Source organism: Aythya marila (assembly GCF_965140915.1).
Source record: "Aythya marila genome assembly, chromosome: 2".
In the NCBI taxonomy this organism is placed as follows: domain Eukaryota; kingdom Metazoa; phylum Chordata; class Aves; order Anseriformes; family Anatidae; genus Aythya; species Aythya marila.
The window spans coordinates 12678508-12697903 of NC_139043.1; the positions used below are offsets into that span (position 1 = coordinate 12678508).

The window sequence follows — 19396 nt, forward strand, 5'->3', positions numbered from 1 at the left end:
ATCCTTCATGAAGGATTCTTTACAGACTAATGAAGGAAAAAAAGCATCAGTCTTAATTCCCTATCTAGTGAAGGGGGGAAAAAAAAAAAGCAACTCTTCTACTTTTACTTGTTTCATGTTTCTTTTTCTCTTACCTTTGTTAAGGCTATAGAAACTCTGCATAATGAGGGCAAAGGGTAGAAATAACCTTATTTGTTAACCTAATTTTAAAATTAAACCAAACTCTTTTCTTAGGCTGATTTGTTAACTAGATGATGACCAAAAAAGTACTAAACCATTTCATACCAAAAGTTGACTGACTGTTGCCCAAATAAACAAGATAAAAGCTGCACTGTACACAGACTCATTAGTGATTTGCCCACTACACTGCCATTCACTACAAACTTGCTGTGAGGTGGAAGGCACTGTCAAAAGCTCTTCTAGCTGTAGGTGGTTATTCCACCTACAAAAGAATTAATTCCAGCAAAGGCAGCTGGAATTAGCATACCAAAGAATGGAAGCTGTAGTATAAGAGACTTTTTTAAAATTTTTTATATATCCAACAGCAGACATGATTTCAAACAAATACCATTTAAATCTCTGGAGTTCTACATATACAAAAATATTTAATTTATATAGTATCCATATGAGTCTCTTGAGTAAAATATTATGGTCTTTGTCCTAACAGAGCAAATAATTCTTGCTCTCAAATACTGTGTGGTTAGAAGATTTGACAACATGGTTTTAACTGGTTTGTTGCGTGTTGTTAGAAGCAGCAATGAACATTTAAGTTGGACCATGGGCCAGTTAAAAGTTAATATAAAAAAATAATTAATTTAGTCACAAAGATTGGCTTGTTTTAAATGAGCCTGGATGTTCAGCAGCAATTCATCGTTTGACCCATGAGGGATCTTTGGTAATATCTGCGTTTTCTGGGCCAAGTACCGCCAGACCACGTGTGCTCTTCCCAACTGCAAGATACCTGCAAAAAGAAATAAAAGTTAATGCATTTGGTTATCTGTACCTATGTTACACAGTTTAAAAGACTGATTTCAGGAAAAAGTGCTGTCTGATATGCACCTATTGTTTGCTTTTATAACATCTTTTGGATTTACATTTTTTCCCCCCATTAATGATGGTACAACAGTCAATAGCACCTGGCCATAACTAGCCTAATCTGCTTAAACAGATGTTCTTCTGTGTGAAATTCTTAACTCTAAAGTGCAAGTCAGAAATCCAAAGAAGTACACTATGTTAGGAGTCCAGAAGAACCAGCTCCTTTAGCCAGGAGCTGGAAGTCTGAGTGTACTCTTTCTTCAGGCCCTTTCCAGGCTTTTGAAAAGTAAAATAATCCCTCCTACATTCTGAAGTTGTAGGTGAATTACATCTGTTAAAATTCAATGATCAGAATATAATTAACATCTCTCTAAGGTTACAAAAACAAATAATGGAAGTAGTACAGAAGACCAAGGAAATTCAAGAACTTAATTATGGTAACTTTAACAAACTTCTCTGATTTGTTCAGTTTTTCAAGCATCTTTTCTCTGAAGTTGAGCATAGACTTACTTGTTTGACACATTAACCAGGTTATCACTGTTGACAGCAAAAAGCTGCTCTCTGTGTGACTGCTTCATTTCATCTGAAATCCCGTATAAGAAATGATCCATACCTAAAACAAACAAAAAAAGCCGCATACTGCAGTGATGTACTGGAAGGGAAGAATAGAGCCTACAGTTTGACCATTGTTCTGAGACAAATTAATTGTCAATCAAATGTCAAAAGTTAGAATTGAGTAAGTAAGTTTATTTTTCTGAGGTAGTAGGAGTTTGCTATTTAGAATTTGTATTATATAGTCTGGCAAGTTTGCCAAAAACCTAAATGTAATTGGGATCCAGAAAACCTAAAGAAATAAACCAAGGCAAAACAAAACATGCTGACAAGATTCATTCTAAAAAGTCTCAATACTTTCTAAAATGTTTTAGCCAAACTGGATTTCATGCAGCTTGTACGAACAACCTCTTAAAATTTTCAATCAGCTGTAATATACATGCCAAGACAATGGTTTAATCACCTTTTGATCAAGCTACATACAGAAAGAAGTCTGCATACAAATACTTTATTGCTTTTGTTGGAATACTTACCTACAGTATTTCAGCATCAATATTAACATGAATGTTATGCATGGAGCTATAACCAGAGAACTCCAAAATAACCATAGCAAAGATTTTAAACATGAAAATAATTACAGAAAAAAAGAGTAGGTGGGAAAGACATCTGGAGACAGTTAACTCATCCAAACTTCTGCCAAAGGCAGGATAAAATGAGATAAGGTTGTTGAAGACCCTATGCAGGACCAAATAAATAACAGTAGTATTAAGGGATAGCTATTTGTCTCTGCAACAGATCCTAGGCCTATGGAACAATGTTCTTCACTAAATTTGTCACAGCTGCTACAGCACATGTTAAAATTAAATCACTGCTCTCACAAATTACAACATTCAATATGCGTTCATTTCACTCATATCTGCACCTAAAAATGATTACTTTTTTCTTTAAAATTAAATTGCCCAGGCCAAAACCAAATTCATTTCAAAGAACACGAAATCAGCTTTTCAACACGTTTTCAAGTGTTATTTAACAAACTAGCGTTAATACAAATACATATTAAAATAACATTAATTTTATTCCTATAATTACTTAAAGGAAAGGAATGTATTTTAAATTAGCAAGTTTTGAATTGAATTTAAGCTGAGACTTGGAGAAGGAAGGGAAAAGTGAGGAAAGCAATGCAACATGTAGGCAAACTAAAAAGAAGATGCGAAGATACTACCAACTGTGATATGCATGCAGATATGTAAAGAAGGTAACACCCTCCACTGTGGCATTGCTATGCTCTAATTTATTTAAAAAAAAAAAAAAGCATGCACAGAAGGTTACACATTTGTAGTCAAAATGTACAGTTGTGTCAGGAAAATAATTCTTCAATTCTATTTGTCTTTAATCAAAAGACAAAATATTTATTTTTTTTGCTTGCTAGCATCTGACTCCCTTTCCAAGCCTAAATTTGTTTCTGTAATATACCTCCATGTTCCAACTGTATTCCCCTGACATCAAGGACAAGCATGAATATGAATACTTCAGTGGAGAGACTGAATGTATGCTATTTCTGAAAAGGGAATAACAGGAACTGAGTATTTTGTTGAAACCACAGTTGTCTTACATCTGCCAAGTACAAATTTTAACATATGATTCAGTTTAGCAAATTAACTGTTTTCTCTCCTTTAAAACTTAAGAACGTACCTTTATCTGAAGGAGCTATTGGTGCATCTACAGCAGCAAATACTGCTAACTTAGCTTCATCGATATCTTGTTGTGTGAATTCTCCAGATTTGGCCCATTCAACTGCTCTTTCAAATGTTTTCAAGGTGGCTAATGAATTTGGGTCTCTTAAAGAAAAATAAATAAAAAAAAAGGTAAAATTAAGGGCTTCAGTCTTACAAAGTGAAATACTGTAATTACTTTGTTCTTAATTTAGAGTTTACTATTCATTACGCAAACATAGATACACGTGGATTACATCAAATGAGAAACCTACTTTTTGTTTATTAGATTTTTTCTTAGAGGAAGCAAGTATTACAGTAAACCAGACATTTTTTGAATTTTCAAATACACAAGTGCAGCAAGTTCACTTGCCTATAAGTAGTTTCAAGACAGTGTGCAGAGAAGTGGCATTCAAAAGATGGTAAGCCAACAGTGTTTATAATGCACTATCAATTCACTGTTGCAACTTAATAAGCATTAACTTCCATTAATATCAACAACAGTAATATTTATGGTATACCACCTTATCTCCTCTAAGCTGCTCTTCCTGCTACACCTCTTTTTGCTCTCTGTAAAACAAGTGCAACAGGTTGACAACTACTGAAATACTAACCAGGACAAGTCCCACCACGTTGAAACTTTGCAGAGGCGCAACACTGCTCAGATTTTAGGCAGGAATACTGTCCAAATACTGTGATGGACTACCTTTGGTCTAGGAAAATTATTTAAGCTAGGACTCTATGACATTTCCAGGGGGGATTTTATAACTAGTCTTTAATGCTTCCAATTTAAATTTCATCTGAAAGTAGTTTGGTAAGACCAAAGCTGGTTAACTGTTCCAGACTTGACAACAAAAAGCATAAAAAAAGAGACTTTCTCCATTCTAGCTCATCACCAGCAATGCTTTCTTTCTGCTGAATCTCTGGTGTTTCCAGACACTGCCAAGGAAGCTGTGTATTTTCAAAACCAGGGCGTTAGGAAACAGCATCATTTCTACTCCATGGTCTCAAACAACAAAATCTCAACTTTTTTTTTTTTCTCCTTGTATTTGCTTATTTATTTATTAAAAAAAATAAATAAATATGAAGGACCTCCTTAACTCATGAGGAAATAAATGAAAACCAGTCTTACATAAGCCTGGTACACAGACACAACAATGGTTGCTACCAGCAGAGAGAAATTAGACGTTCCCAGGGACAGAAACCAGAGGAGGGGTTTATTAACAAAACTGATATACATTAAGCAATTAATCTCAACATCATCAGTGCTGAATCACTTTCTTTTGATTCAACATAGTTGTATCTCTCTTTCAAGACTAAGTGAAATCAAAACAAATTCAAACAAAGATACACACAAGTGCAGTCAGTAGTTCCCTCAGACATGAACACGAACAAATGCTGTTACCTGTAGGAGTAGAAAGTAAATATGCCGTTGTGGCTAAGTTTAGCACCTCCACCGTAAGCTCCTCCTTTCTCTCTAATTTCTCTATGTAGGAATTTAGATGTCATCAACCGTGCCAGAATTCGAAGGCTGTAATGAGAGAAATATTAACAGCAAAGATGTTAAATGAACGGGATAACAGTAATATTCTCAACTGCCTCTGAAGTTCAAAAAGATCCCCATTTACTATGCACTGCTTCTTCCAATCTACAACAATAACAATACTCAGTATTTAGTAACAGCTGAGCAATGTCACATCATTGTAAGAATTGTTGCTACTTTGGAACATTGCTCGATTATTCCACTTATGTCACTGTAATCAAATACAAAAGCAGCCTCCTACCTGTAACTTTGTTAGTGCAATAGGATTGTCACCTCAGACACATCCAGGTAAGCAGGGCTGTTATTTGGAAGCTAGGGGTTAGTAACCCCTAGTTACTTAATCTCAGCACTTGGCAAAACAGCGCATTTATGGACCTAGCAACATGAAGATTGGTCTGTAAAGAATTTGTCACAAACACACCACAAAGCATTTTTTTTTTAATTGACACTCCATTTTCAGCAGTCCTGTTTTGTTTTGCATTACCCAACACACATACAAAGCTCCCTGCTGATTATGTTTCCTACCTTGCATAGTCCGTAGCTGTGTAGGGAACTGTACGAATGCATTCCCCAATGTAGTTCACTGGGAAAGGAAGTACAAAATGGGTCTTCATCTGGCATGGTTTGAAAGTAGGATCCTAAGAGAAAAATGCATTATTGGCACTGTTAGCAGATAGGAGACAATTTAGCCAGCTGAGGACTATGAAGTGCCACCAAACACACAGACGGTAAAGCTGCCACTTGACCTGTACTGCAATCAGTGACATTCATCTTGCCCCACGTTAGCAATCCAGTAATACAACTGCCTTAGGAAACTTAAGTATGTGGATATTGTACATAGGCTACCCATCGCTGCTCACCAGCATCTCAGCTGTCCATGCCTTGTGTTATTACCAAAAAGCTTTGGTAATAACATGTCTTTGCTTCTTAACATGTCTTTACTTGGACTGAACCAAGCGTTCATAACTCTCCACTTCTATGTCCATCATGTTTGACTCCTACTCAATTTTAGATATTGCAACTGGACAAAAAAAAAAGACACCCCCCCCACTGTTTTATGAGCAGCAGCAGCTACATCAATTTCTGCTCACACATCCCCTGCAATAAACTTGACTTCTACTTAGAATCACAGAATCATTTAGGTTGGTAAAGACCTTCAAGATTATCAAGTCAAACCATCAATGTGACCAACCAGCTCCCATCACTAAACCAAGTTCCTTAGTGCCATGTCCACACGCCTCTGAAATACCTCCAAGGATGGGGACTCTCCCAGTTCAAAACTTCCAGTCCTTCTCATGTCTCCAGGTCCCTGCAGCACTCACTTCTTTGTCTCTTTCACACATACACCTGCTTGTGTGCTTACTTAAGCATAAGCAGAGCCCTAAGCACCTCCAGAATCATTTAAAATTTCATTTCAATGCTTCCAAATGTTTCTTAACTCCACAAACCTGCTCCCCAGCCCCTCACACATCTCTGGCTGGTTGGGCCCGGCCCAGTACTACATGCTGGACTTGTAAGCAAGAACCACCTTTGGCTGAGCAATCTCTGCCTTTTAGCTCAATGCTCAGGATACACCAAGTTGTGTTTCTCCCATATAGTCAATAAAAATTTTCATTTTTACTTAATTGTCACAGATATTCTTTTATCAGGTGTTATTCATATTCAAAATAACTTAGGGAGTAGAGGAAGGAAAAGGGCTGACTTGGAGTGACACCACATGGATCTGATTGTGAAAGAAACCAAGGTAAAAATAAAATCTTGTAAACGTTACTTGCAAGAAACAGCATAAGCGGGAATTTCCTGCATGCACAGATAGGAAGTCAGCTAAATGATCTTCAAACCAGAACCAAAGGGAAGACAACAAAAAGGATGACATAGAAACATGAAGAAGTTTGACGAATGGTTTAGAGAAACAATAGAGTAAGAGTGTAGAAATGTACGTAGCACTATCCTCAACCGATAATGTACTTACGTTAATTAGTTTCCTTGTGATCTGCAAACAATTAAGCATTTTGCTTCCCACAGGTTTGACTTCTGAAGATTTCTACAAGAGACACAACCCATATTAAATGGTGATTTAACAATTGAAACTAAGATTACAATAAATATGGTCCCTACTCCCTTGAACTTCCTGTGTGAGCTTTTGAAACCACCATCAGCCCATGTGTCTTCACACACATAAGCAACCTACTCGATCATTTGTATTTCAAAGCTAAATAAATTTCCTTTGAAGAGTAATTTGGTACTGAAAGACACCAAGAGAGAGATTAAAGAGCCCCCCAAAATTTCAGGCAATTATTTCCTTCATGGGTAGGGAACTGGGAGCCTATTCCAGTCTCAGAAATTAATACAGATGTACATTATCGGAGCAGATCCTTTGTCAACTGGATTGAGCCAAGTACCCTCTGTGCCAAATGTCCATCCAGATAACGAAACAGATTCCTAAACAATTAAGGAACTGCACAATTCCCTATTTTCCTTTGGCTAACATGCCAAGTAAAGCTAAAAAAGAAATTACAGTTTTATGTGACAGAGAACAGAAGAATTTATTTTCCTTCATCCCATGCAAAAGCATCCACCTCAGAGTAACATTTGACAGCTGATCTACAGGATTATTGTTGTCTATTTTACAGGGTGAAGACAGGTACTGTGAGGAAACATAGCAGCTTATCACAGAGCTGACTTGCAAATTTCTTCAGACATCTATGCATGGATACAATATTTTAGATCGAATCATCTTCTGATTGCACAATTGTCTTTACACAACATCAAATCCAACGGTATTTGATGAACTAGTCACAAATGAAGTCATTTCCTACCTCAATCACATGGGGTCGAACAGGTTTTCTCTCTTTTTTACTTCTAGTTATGCCCTTTATAAATTTCTCTACTTCTTTAGATGCCTCTGATATCTGTTGAGGTGCTGCATTCACTGAACATCTGTTAAAAGCACATATTGAGTTGGTTTTTTTTTTTTTTAAATGTTTTTGTGGTTTTGTATAGTCCAACATAATTTGCACCTCTATGTCTTCCTAAATACTTTGTTAAATTGTCAGAATGTGAGATCTGTGATCACTGATAATCATTATCACAGAAATAAAAAAAAAATACTCATAATGTAGCACTTGGCATGCAAAAAAAAATAAATTCAAATTACTTTGTTCCTTTGCTTGCCCCAAACCAACTTCACTATTGATGATAGCAGTAGCTGTGACCTCCTTCTCTGCGCAGGACAAGACTACACAGATTTTACAAAATAGGAACATCTCATAAGGAAACTAATGTCCTCCTTTGTCCCATGGTTTTGAACAGCACAGGTATTTCAGTAACTTTATTCGTCATTTTATTCTTTGCAAACAATATGTTGCAATTTAATGTCACCTCAAATGAAAGTATTTTTCAAACTAATGCTTCTGATACTAAGCACTTAAACACGCCCTCTTACTTTTTCCAATATATACATAAAGCAGATTTCAAAATACCACTATTTTCTGTAAGGAAGAAAAACAAAAAACTATATTCAACTGATATAATACACTATAATAGTATTTCTATCTTGGGCACTTTTCAAAAAAAAAAAAAAGCAGAAATGTTGATGGAATATTTCTGTAAAACCCAACAAACGGTTTAATCACTTTTGATGCAACAGTTACATCTGAAATTTGCCTTAAGTTTCATAAACATATTAAAAATCAAACAAAATAAACCATAACTACCATCAAGTTCTTAAGGTAGGAAAATGTGGACTAAAAACATTTTTATGAATTCCTTGGGTTTTCTGTTTCACAAAACCCCAACATCCCAGAAAGCACGTTAAGAAATGCCCTTTCATAGGCCATTGCCTCTCTCTAACCAAACGGCCCCTTTTTGTTTTAGCTGGAACTCACCTGATGTTGTCACTATTTAATAGATACTTCTTAATGCGTGGTAGTTTGCGTAGTACTGGTTTAATATCAGGCATTTCTGCTATTCTCTTCATCAACTTCACCTGTGCAGGAAGGCAGAAAGACTACAGATGAAGCCACTTAGAAAGAACCAGCAAAAATTTAGCACTCTAATTCCAAAGTGGAGGATTTGGGCCTCACTAAAAGACGACATTAATTTTTCACCTGATCCATCCCACTAAACATTTCTTGCAGTTCTCCAGAAGGTGTAAGGTTTTTGCTGGCTCTAATAGAGGCATACAAATGCCCACAATCCGGAATCCCATTTGACAGTTCCTGGGCAGTCTTCTTAACCAGCACTCTGAAGTGTTCTTCCTCCTCAAATCGCGGGCTGAAAAAGAGTAGAAGGAGTTCTCTACATCTCAGGCGAAATTGCGCCGATGGGTTTTCACAATACTGACTCATTCGTTCATTATCCCAAGTTCAACAAAGAGCTTTTAGACCATCATTTTTCCAATTAATCCACTACATAGTCATACAAAGGATGACATGCTTAGATTTGCTGTCTAGATGTGGTCCTGAGCAACCTGCTCTAGGTGGCCCTGCTTAATCAGGGGGGTTAGAACAGATGGTCTCCAGAGGTCCCTTCCAACATAAGCTAGTCTGTGAATCTGTAATTTAGAAAGTAGAAGCCACTCAAAGATACAGTTATGAAAGCAAATCTCACAGTAGAATCTCTAAGAAGTTGGGAATGGTTGGGGAATGAGGGGGAAATAAAAAGAAAACCCCAAACACACAAGGGAAAAAAAAAGGAAACCCAATGTACAGTACTTGTTAAATATTTCACTCCATAAATTCATCATGTCTGGCAGATTTCTGTCCAAGCACAGAGATGAAAAGAGCACACCCTGAAGGAAAAAAAGAAACACATACAGGAAAAAAAAAAACTTCAGCAATGGAACAAGTAAAGAGCAAGAACTTTTTAATTGAAGTGATGCAGTGGTACCAACCTAATGCTTCACAACACAAAACCACTTTAATACAGGCTGTGCTACTAAAATCATGAAATATGACTGATCTTCACACAAAACAAGCCTGTCAATTACTCTTTTTCAACAGTAAGCAGCAGTTCAGAAACAGACTTTATTTTTCCTCAAAGTACAAGTAAAACTATTCTGGGGATGAGTCCTTCTGCAAAGGATCCCCCCTAACTCAACTTCACAATCCATAGGGAGCAAGCTACAGGAAACAGACCCCAGCAAGTCTGAAAAATCTTAAGAGACGTTGCTAAAACTTTTATGCCCAATACTAAGATCTGACAATACTGAAAACATTCAGGATTGTGACATATATACATTGACAGCAATAGTGCAACACTATGCCTTTCTCTCCTCTGTGCTTTGTTTCCGAAGTTTTTTGCAGCATTCAGAAACATGTTGACAAAAGCTAGTGAAACACTATCTTAAAAGAGATAACTGCAAACACTTCCCTTAACACAAAATATTGATACTGTAATTGTCAACTGTATATTTTACACAAAAAGGTACAAGCCCTTTTATACACTGCTTTCAATGCACATTAGCTGACCCTCTACTGGATGCCGTGATTGACCCTTAACTACAGAGCTTTTATTGTAATTTAACATCATGATGTTTATGATTAATTTACCTGTTCATACACATCCAGGTGTGAATCATCTGGAATGATATGTGGGCTGACAGACATCCCACCTGTTTTAAGCTCTATTTTCTGGGCCTGTTCCCTGTAATCAAGGGCTCCACAACCCATCCTGTGAAAAATAATCAGAGATTTACTTCTATTTTCATTAAATGGCAAAAACACAACTCATATACCAAATGCAAAGGATACTGCTAGGCCAATACTAATTTAGCAAGTAAGTAATTTGGGGCATTATCAAACAAATATAACACTTCACAATTTATATTAAAAAAATAAGTAATACAACAAACTCTTTAGCTAAAACCCACTGCTATTTCAAAATGGCGTAGTAAGTGTGCAGACTTCACAACACCCCAACACTGTTCACCCAACATCCATGTTGAACTAGAGTAGCAACATCACATAAGCTGGTATCACCACCAAAAAACAAAAACAAAAACAAACAAACAAACAAACAAAAACAACACAAAAAACAGATTCCTTCTGGTCCATGTCACTTCATCTACCCTGTGCCACTCTTGCTCCTATGATACGGTCAGTGTTTCTGTGACCACTGTGATGCTACACCCCCCCAAAAAAGTGAAAACTTCAATTTCTCCTGGGCTACTTTTCATTTAGATCAAGTTTCCAATCTATTTGGGGAATGCTTGTGTTGACACTAGGGAACAAGGCAAAGCAGAGACTAAAGGAAAAGGGCAAAGTAGATGGCAACTCAGTGGAGAGAGGAAAGAACCATTGTTTCTGCAGCACACCAACTTATCAGCACCTCCTTCCTAAAAGGACAACTACTTCAAATATTAAAAAAAGTATTATTTCAGTAAGTTGTATTACATCTTACTGCTTTAGCTTCTAGCAAAGTAAACCTCTCACTTTGTAATGACATTGCAGAACAGCGGTACATATGGTTTGAGCTCCTCAGGAAGAGTGTTCAAGCTGGAAACAGCTCTAAAATATACCACGCCATTGGTTGGCTGAGCACAGTACTGGACAGGAACTTCATCAGCTAGGGATCAAAAAACAAGAAAAGAACAACCAACACTTTCCTTCTGAAAAACAAAAGCATTTCTTGTTAGAGTTACTTTCTGTAACTTCAGAGCCACTTATTTAAACTTCAAATATTGCACTGTATGATGGACTGAAGGGTTGTTGGTTTTGTTTGTTTGTTTCTGCCCATGGTAAAGTAAAGGATATCTGGACAATCTGGAGAATTCTATTGACAGAGTATGCATTTTAGAGGTAATATTCAAATAATGGAATTGTAATTTGTTTCTGAACAGCTCAAGAAGTTTTTCCTCCCATATTTTCACCTTCATCACTTCAAAAGTTGAGGAAAAATGGTTCCTGAACTGTACATTCTATTCTAACATTGGGTAACAATGGGTACTGGGAATACACATTAGGATTTTCACAAAATAGGTCATTTCAGCATCAGAATTATGCAGCACTTGACACTTGCTGGTAATTTTAGCAGAAAATTATCTGTTAAAAATATAATGTAGAGCAATATTACCTGCAAGATTTTGACAGAACCATAACAAAATTGAGATCTAAAATTTCTTGTTTCCTATCAACTCACAGGACAGCCTTGGCAAAACTAGAGCAGACTGTCAATGCAGTTATGATGGATGACCATTTTTTTTCTTCATGGTTCCTACACACCATATTCTGTAAAAATAGGGAGGGAGGGAAAGCAGACACTACCAAAGGCTTGATGCACACATTGCCAGGAGAGCTGCACCCTGTAACAAGCTGAAGTTCTGGAAAGCAAGGGGATTGCTCAAGAGTAATTGAGCATACCACCTAGTGACTTTTCTAACCGCAGGGCAGGGCAGGCAAGGCAATGAGAAAGCAGAAGGCAGGGAGCTTGCATCAGGAGTGTTACTGCCAAACTCCTACTGAAGAGCAGGCAGCTGAACTGCAGCTGGAAACAGCCCCACATCACCCCTCAGAGGTGATGGCAAGAATTTTCTGCAGATCACTGCAAACTGTGTACTGCCCAGGTGGTGGACTAGATGAAAAGGAGATGGACTAGATGAAAAGCTATGGGCAGTAAAGTGGGATTCACTTTCAGATTTTATTTTTTTATTAATCTCACTCAAAGGATTCTAGGTACTCTGTGTTTGAAACTTTACTCCAGTACAGCTCTGAAGCCTAATAAAAAAGACAGCCTTAGAGTCTGGAAGCTTGGCTTTGGCAAGCTAACACTGACAACAAAGCCAGGAGCTAGGTGGTCAGGGCTTTTACTTGACTCACAGTGTTATCACAGTTTGTTTTGGATATCATATTTAGCTCAACTTTGACAAACTGGCAAAAACAAACAATTCAGGCCAAAATGACTGACTTTTCCTTCTCCACAAACTACTCTTGTTTAGTGTTTGTTTACAGCTTAGCAGGTACACGCATTTCTTAAAGAGCAAAGAAGAGGAACAGCTTGGCGAGTAGCCAGATAACAATACAAATGTTCTTTTCAGGACAAAATACTGGTTATACCAACCTGTGAGTGTTGTCTCCAGCACAGTGAATGGGATTTTGGGTTCAATATCAGACACTTTTAGAGCTGGGAGACAAGAGGTATCCTGAGGTTTACTTTGAAGATCAATTAATTCCAAACCTAATAAAGAAAGCAGAATACTAGTGTTTGTAATTTTTACCTTCTAGTGAAAATGCTGTCAAAACCTACTGAGATGATGCAGATCAGAAAAACATAAGAGTTTGAAGTTCAGCATTTTCTATCAACTCTTCTTTCAAACACTGTATTGAAGAATTCTGAATATTATCATACCATATCAGTGAATAGAACAGTGTACCTTTGTAAATCCTCTTTCCAGCCTCTCCCTCTCCTTTTGCATCCTGTTTACATGTAATTAAAACCCTAAAGAAGTGATATTTGCCAGCCTGCCCTGTTGTCTAGCTCTGTAGACACCACCCAGGCAACAGAGACCTTGCAGTAAAAATCTAACCAATTAGAAATCTTTCTGAAGTTCTCAGTCTGTACACCAATGCACCTAAGTTGTGTTTTCACAACTTTCATCCTCTTTCAGATTCTATCTGGCTGCCTCTAAGTAGCCTCAAACTTACCTTTGTAAGGAGACGTCTTCTGAAAGCAGTTTGCTCCCTTATTACCCCTCCCAGTAACACTGCTTCTGAACATTAACTCCACCTTTCTTCTACACAATCTCTGTGACTAGAACACAGTTTTTACAAAATGACATAACTGCTCCATATTTCCAAGTTTAAGTTATTCCTCAGAGGAAGTCAAAAGCTATTGCTATAGTTAGCTCTTTACGTAGAAAAGAGAAGTACAGTTACAAAATGTAAATCTTATAGGAGCATGGAACAAACATCATACACTCAAAAATAAAGAGCTTTAAGATAAATCATGGTATACCTCTTGTACTTAGTGCAGCTATCATACGAAAGAACCAGGTTAATATTTTTAAATAATTTCCTTTCTTCTGTCCTACTGGAGACTTTGATCATTCTGTTTTCTGAGTGTTAGAACTAATGTAGTATACCCATAATACAATTTAGAATGACCAGTAAACTGCATAGGCCCATAACACATATACACAAGCTTCCAACCTCCACCACCAATGAAAAAATACCATCCTTTTCAGAACAAATGCTGGGTTATGCCTGATATATCTAAAAATTTCAGGCATTTTACAGAACATTAAAAAAAAAAAAAAGGTTGTGTTCTTAAACAGTTACCCAAACAAAAAGATGAAAAAGCATGTTAACCTTTTTCAAAGATTTGTTTTTTTTCTTCTTCAGAAAGAGCATTGACCTTCTTTTTCAGTTTTTCTGCTTCCAGTTTTGCTTGTTTATCATAGTAGTCTTCTTGTGGACTCATTGACAGAGTCAATCTATGTGGATTATCCTGCAGAAATGTATCCCAAAACAAAGCATTATTAATTCTGAGGGCTACTTTCACCTGTTTTGCCTCAGATTATTGCTTCATCAGAAATAGAAAAGATACACATCATTTGGTTTATGTATTATCAAAAGTATCACAAATAGGCAATTTAAACTTCTCAATTAATGAACAGCAGTCTGCTGCTAGGGTGGAGAAGAGAGACAGTTTACCACACGAACAAGCATGAACAACCTTCTGTGAAATTTCAGTGTGGAGTCAGATTCCCTTAACAACACACAGTACTTATTAGTTTAATTAAATCAAGGTTAAACAACTGCATATAAGGCTACAGAGCAGTATGCCAGAAGTTATATCTGGAGAATGTTCTAAGATTGGGAATCTAGTTAAATACAGCAGGGTTTCATTAAACACCTCATTCAACCTGCCCAAGCTTGAGTGCACAGAAATCCCATATGATGTAAAAGGGGCATGCCTTATCCTGCTCAGAAATGGTTTACATCAGTCTTGCTGCTAGAGAACTCCATGCATTATGCAAGTGTTAGAACTGCTGGTGAATTTCTTTTTGTTTATACTGTATTGTGGAATTTTAATCACAAAATTACTCAATCACTTTCCATTTTAGAGAATAACGGAAGGCTATTCAAGAGACAGTGACCTCAAAAATGTCCAATTAAAAGTAGGAGTCAAACAGCAACATCTGTCACAGAGATTCACTGCCAATAATTTGGGACAATGTAATCGGATTCTCTGTTTTATGAGCTTATCTCCCCTGTGCTTATATGGAAATACTACGGAAACATGACTGACTGCAAAGTTAGAGAGTGAAATATAAAATCAACTAAGCACAGTTGAATGGATAGGATGAACAACATCTCTTTTGCTCACAGCCTTCCTGCTTTATTAATCTCCAGGCACAGTGTGTAATATAAGGTACATAATCTTTGGATATCAGAGCACCCAACTATCCTCATTACTTCCTGAGGAGTCATGCTTTTGTCTTAGGCCTCTCAGCAGAACTGCATAGTAAAGGACATTCTTAAAAATACCATGCCCATATTTCTTAATACAAAAGCCAAAAGCTTAATAGCTTCCTACTACTTCTAGACACTAATTATGCCTTTAGGAAATCAGATTTCAACTGATGCCACCATGTCCTGTTGCCTTTGAGTATATGCAAACCACCATTCACTCACTAGTAAATCAGGTTGGCAGTTCCATATAATAGATGTGTCCTTCAAAACAACCCAAAGAATTTAAGCAAAACAAAACCACCAACAAAAACAACAGAAGACACTTTTGCACTGCTATCACTGGATTTTTTTTTTGTTCTGCCATTAGCTAATGCAGGGATTCAGAAGTATCCACTGTCATAATACCTTCACCGTCCTTAAATCGAAAAGCACTCTAGTAGAACATATAGATAGGAAAACAAGAAAATAGAGCAAAAAGCAATTAGTGCTGACAGCAAAATTCAGACAGCAGTCAGTGAACATTACTAGGTCCACACTGCTGTCCACATCTTAGTTTCTCATTAGGAAAGACTCATGTGTCTTTCTGTAACATCAGGCATCACAGTATTTTAAACATTAAAACATTAGTATTTTCTCAGTGTTCTAATGTGTGTGTTTCCAAACGTCCAATGGCCAATTTTTCCAGTTTTAAAAAGTTTTCACTTCAACTATTTAAAATGAACATGCTTTATTCAGAATTGCTGCTGTTCATCTACTTCTAAAAATAGACAGTATGAACAACTCAGATCCCTTCAAATTAATTTTAAATACAAAATCGTGATTCAAAAATCAATACTGCAGGTGTTTTCCTGCAAGTTTTCCTACCTTAAAATACTTTTTAACTTTTTCCTGAAGAAATGTGGGATTTTCTCTGAGGCACTGCCTGAACCGAGAGACTTTATCTGCAATCTTCAGAAGCTCCACTGGATCCCCATCCTGATTCCAGCAGGAAGCTATATACTGAAAGGCAAGGGTAATTAAGTAAGCAGGACAATTCATATATATTTCTGTAACTGGCAGCATTTGTGTTCCAAAACCACCTTATCTACTATCGATATATAGATGATAAGTAATAGCTATTGCATACTTCTAATAGATTGAGGAGGGGGATGCTGCTGAAGTGTTTGTTCAAACTAAAGGACTATGTCATCATCACCTGTCCCTCTGTCCCCTCCACTCCCTCCTCCAATTTTACCATACCAAACCCCCGTTTCCTCTTTTTGCATAGGTGTGTATGTCTGTATTCTGGAAATCTATTGGAATATTCTTTCCTCTCTCAGATTCAAAGTAAATTCACTTTCAGCCAGGGAAAGAAGGAAAAGGGGAACAGGAGGTGTATGCAAAACAGTATATAAATAACAGTCTCCTCATTTACCTTATCAGTCAGATGAAACTATCTGTTCACTAGCAGTATCCCCCGGGGCTCAATTCTAGGGCTGATTCTGTGTAATATTCTTATCAATGATTTGGACACAGGAGTTAAGATGCATCCTTAGCAGGTTTGCAAGTTGATGCTAAACTGGAAGGTGCTGTTAACTTTCTGGAGGGCTGAGAGCCTCACAGAGGAATCTAGACAGACTGGAGCATTGGGCAATAAGCAATGACATGAAATTCAAGAAGGGCAAATGCCAGGTGTTGCACCTGTGACAGAGAAATGGTGGACAAAGTACAGATGGGGAGAGGAGTGGCTAGAGAACAGCTCAGCAGAAAGGGACCTGGGGGTGCTGGCTGACAGCAGGCTCACCTTGAGCCAGCAATATGCCCTGGCTGCCAAGAAGGCAAATCACATTTGGGGTGCATAAAACCCTTCATAGCCAACTGCTCAAAAGAGGGGATTCTTCTGCTGTATTCAGCTTTGGTGCAGCCTCACCTTAAATACTGTGGACAGTTCTGGTCTCCACAATATAAAAATGATATTAAGATATTTGAATGCGTCCAGAGGAGGGCAACAAAGCTGGTAAAAAGGCTGGAACACATTCTGTTTGGAGAGGCTGAGGACACTTGGTTTGTCTAGCTTGGAGAAAAGGAGGCTAAGAGGAGAATTCATTGCTCTTTACAACTTTTCAAGGAAGGAAAATGGAGAGGGAAGTGCTGATCTCTTCTACCTGGAAACCTGAGTCTCCATAAGCTTTTCTTGTGGAACCTATCTAAAAGGACAAAAGAGTATCAGGAGACTGATTGTTTTTAACAGTTGCACAGATAAAAAGTAAGCAAGCCAGAACAGGCCACCATCCAAGAACGCAATTTCTACTGTTTTGATCAATTTAGAAACAAATGGAAACCTCCAGGCTTACTGAATTCTCCTATTGATGTTTTAAATAAATAAATCACAGAGAAGAAGGTCCTTCTAATGGTAGGGCTAGCAATTATATTAAATTATAGTGGCACAACCCTAAATTCCAAAGAAAAATACAGTCATTTGATTTGATTTCTATAAAAATACATGGGCAACTGGCCAAAACGTACCAAGAGCCAGCATGACATTCCTCTCTTACAGAAGTAATCAGTCCTACTGCAATCAAAGCTACTATTCAGGCAAAGACAACAGGCTAACTGCCTGATTAAGTCCTACAGAGTAGAGTCTAGCAATGGTTTGAAGACTACTGAAAATAATGGAGAGATGTATAAGAGATGACAAAGAAAAAAAAGCCATAAAATGAAAAGTTTTAGGTATTAAGAGCCTACAAAATGACCCCATATTTTATTAATGTGTAGAATGCAAATTCCATGCCTATGTCTGAAACAAACAAAAATAAACCATGCACAACATACACAAGCACACACACAGACTTACTGATGCCAGGGCAAGTCCAAAACTTGTAGACTGATGTTTCAGCTGGATTTCAATTTTGTGCAGTAGAGCTTCAATCCTGTCTTCCTCAAATCCTTTCCTTTGGGAAGGGGTAAAGAGAAAAGGAAATCATATCCATTAGTACTAATCACTCTAAGTAAAATTATGAAAATGAATTATAACATCAATAAAGGAAGCATTACAACATGATGATTTCCATACTGAATTAAAATCGATATGAAATAATCTTATCATGCTGTGTCATTTAGTAAAACAGCACTAATATCATTAAACCCCTGAAGGTTATGCTGATGAATATGCCACAACAGAGGAAGTAGCAGATAAAAATTTTAAGAATATTTAGCAATATAACTTTCTTCAGTGCATTTAGCACTGAAAAAAGTTTTTTTTTGTTTTTTTTTTTTTAAAACGTACCTAAAATTTTAAGGTATATTAATATGTGTGCCTGTATTATTATATATACATTAATATATTATTATATTACTATAAATATCTAATTGTAAAAGACTGTATGAGAGAACTAACAGTATTCTTATAAATTTAATATTACTCACGCAATAACTTCATCAACTGTTTCAGCAATAATCTGTTTCACAGTATCAATGTCTGTCTCAGCAATACCCTGTAGACCCACACTGAAATAGGCTTCTCTTGTTGAGCTATTAAACCTGGAACAAAATATTCAACTCAGTTACAAGTACTAGAACTTCAGCATTAAACTTTATAGCAAAGGTAGAAGGGGAAACACACTCATTCATCATTTTCGCATAAAAAGAGGACTTTAAAAGCTGGACAAAATAATAATTACCAGAGACAAGAAACTGAACTTTAAAGCGCTTTTTGTTCAATTTAAGTAGTAGTAGCACACTGTTAGGAAAACATATGGCATATTATATTAGAGAAAGACAAACAGCTACAGAAAAAGAAGCTCTATTCTTTTCTGTTCATCTTCCAGTTCATCAGTAAGTACTTTCAGGTAATAAAGTCTCTTTTGTTAAGTGAAAATTGTAGCTGCCTGTAAAGCCAAACACATATATTCTACTTAAGCAAGTTAGTGAAACAGAACTTTTAAATTAGTACATTTAAAGCATTATTTGCAGAGCAAATGGTGAAGGTGAACTGTTCTGTGTTTGCTGCAATCATTTTCAGTACTACCAAACAACAACAGCAACAAAATGTTGTAGCCCTGTCAGACATAGTTAACAATAAGAACTCCACTATAGAGAGACAAACTGATACTTGCAGAAATATGCAGAATGTAGCTGTTCAGACCAAGGACAACAAACAAAAA

At 36.9% G+C, this 19396-nt stretch overlaps 1 protein-coding gene across 2 annotated transcripts in view; it reads right to left on the reverse strand.

The window, feature by feature from the left end:
* Positions 1 to 76: 76 nt before the first annotated feature.
* Positions 77 to 19396, reverse strand: part of PITRM1 (pitrilysin metallopeptidase 1) — a 29851-nt gene continuing 10531 nt past the window's right edge. The window contains exons 11-27 of one of the 2 annotated variants that reach the window (XM_082754868.1): positions 18660 to 18773; positions 18088 to 18184; positions 16119 to 16253; positions 14148 to 14286; positions 12901 to 13017; positions 11277 to 11409; positions 10395 to 10515; positions 9558 to 9634; positions 8952 to 9117; positions 8730 to 8830; positions 7662 to 7782; positions 6815 to 6886; positions 5368 to 5480; positions 4705 to 4830; positions 3280 to 3425; positions 1546 to 1648; positions 77 to 961 (exon numbers count right to left, since the gene is read on the reverse strand). In XM_082754868.1, the coding sequence (XP_082610994.1) occupies positions 868 to 961; positions 1546 to 1648; positions 3280 to 3425; positions 4705 to 4830; positions 5368 to 5480; positions 6815 to 6886; positions 7662 to 7782; positions 8730 to 8830; positions 8952 to 9117; positions 9558 to 9634; positions 10395 to 10515; positions 11277 to 11409; positions 12901 to 13017; positions 14148 to 14286; positions 16119 to 16253; positions 18088 to 18184; positions 18660 to 18773 (1975 nt within the window). In that variant the 3' untranslated portion in view covers positions 77 to 867. Of the gene's footprint in view, positions 962 to 1545; positions 1649 to 3279; positions 3426 to 4704; positions 4831 to 5083; positions 5218 to 5367; positions 5481 to 6814; positions 6887 to 7661; positions 7783 to 8729; positions 8831 to 8951; positions 9118 to 9557; positions 9635 to 10394; positions 10516 to 11276; positions 11410 to 12900; positions 13018 to 14147; positions 14287 to 16118; positions 16254 to 18087; positions 18185 to 18659; positions 18774 to 19396 lie in introns of those variants that run through there. The other variant, XR_014317038.1, reaches the window with a different exon arrangement.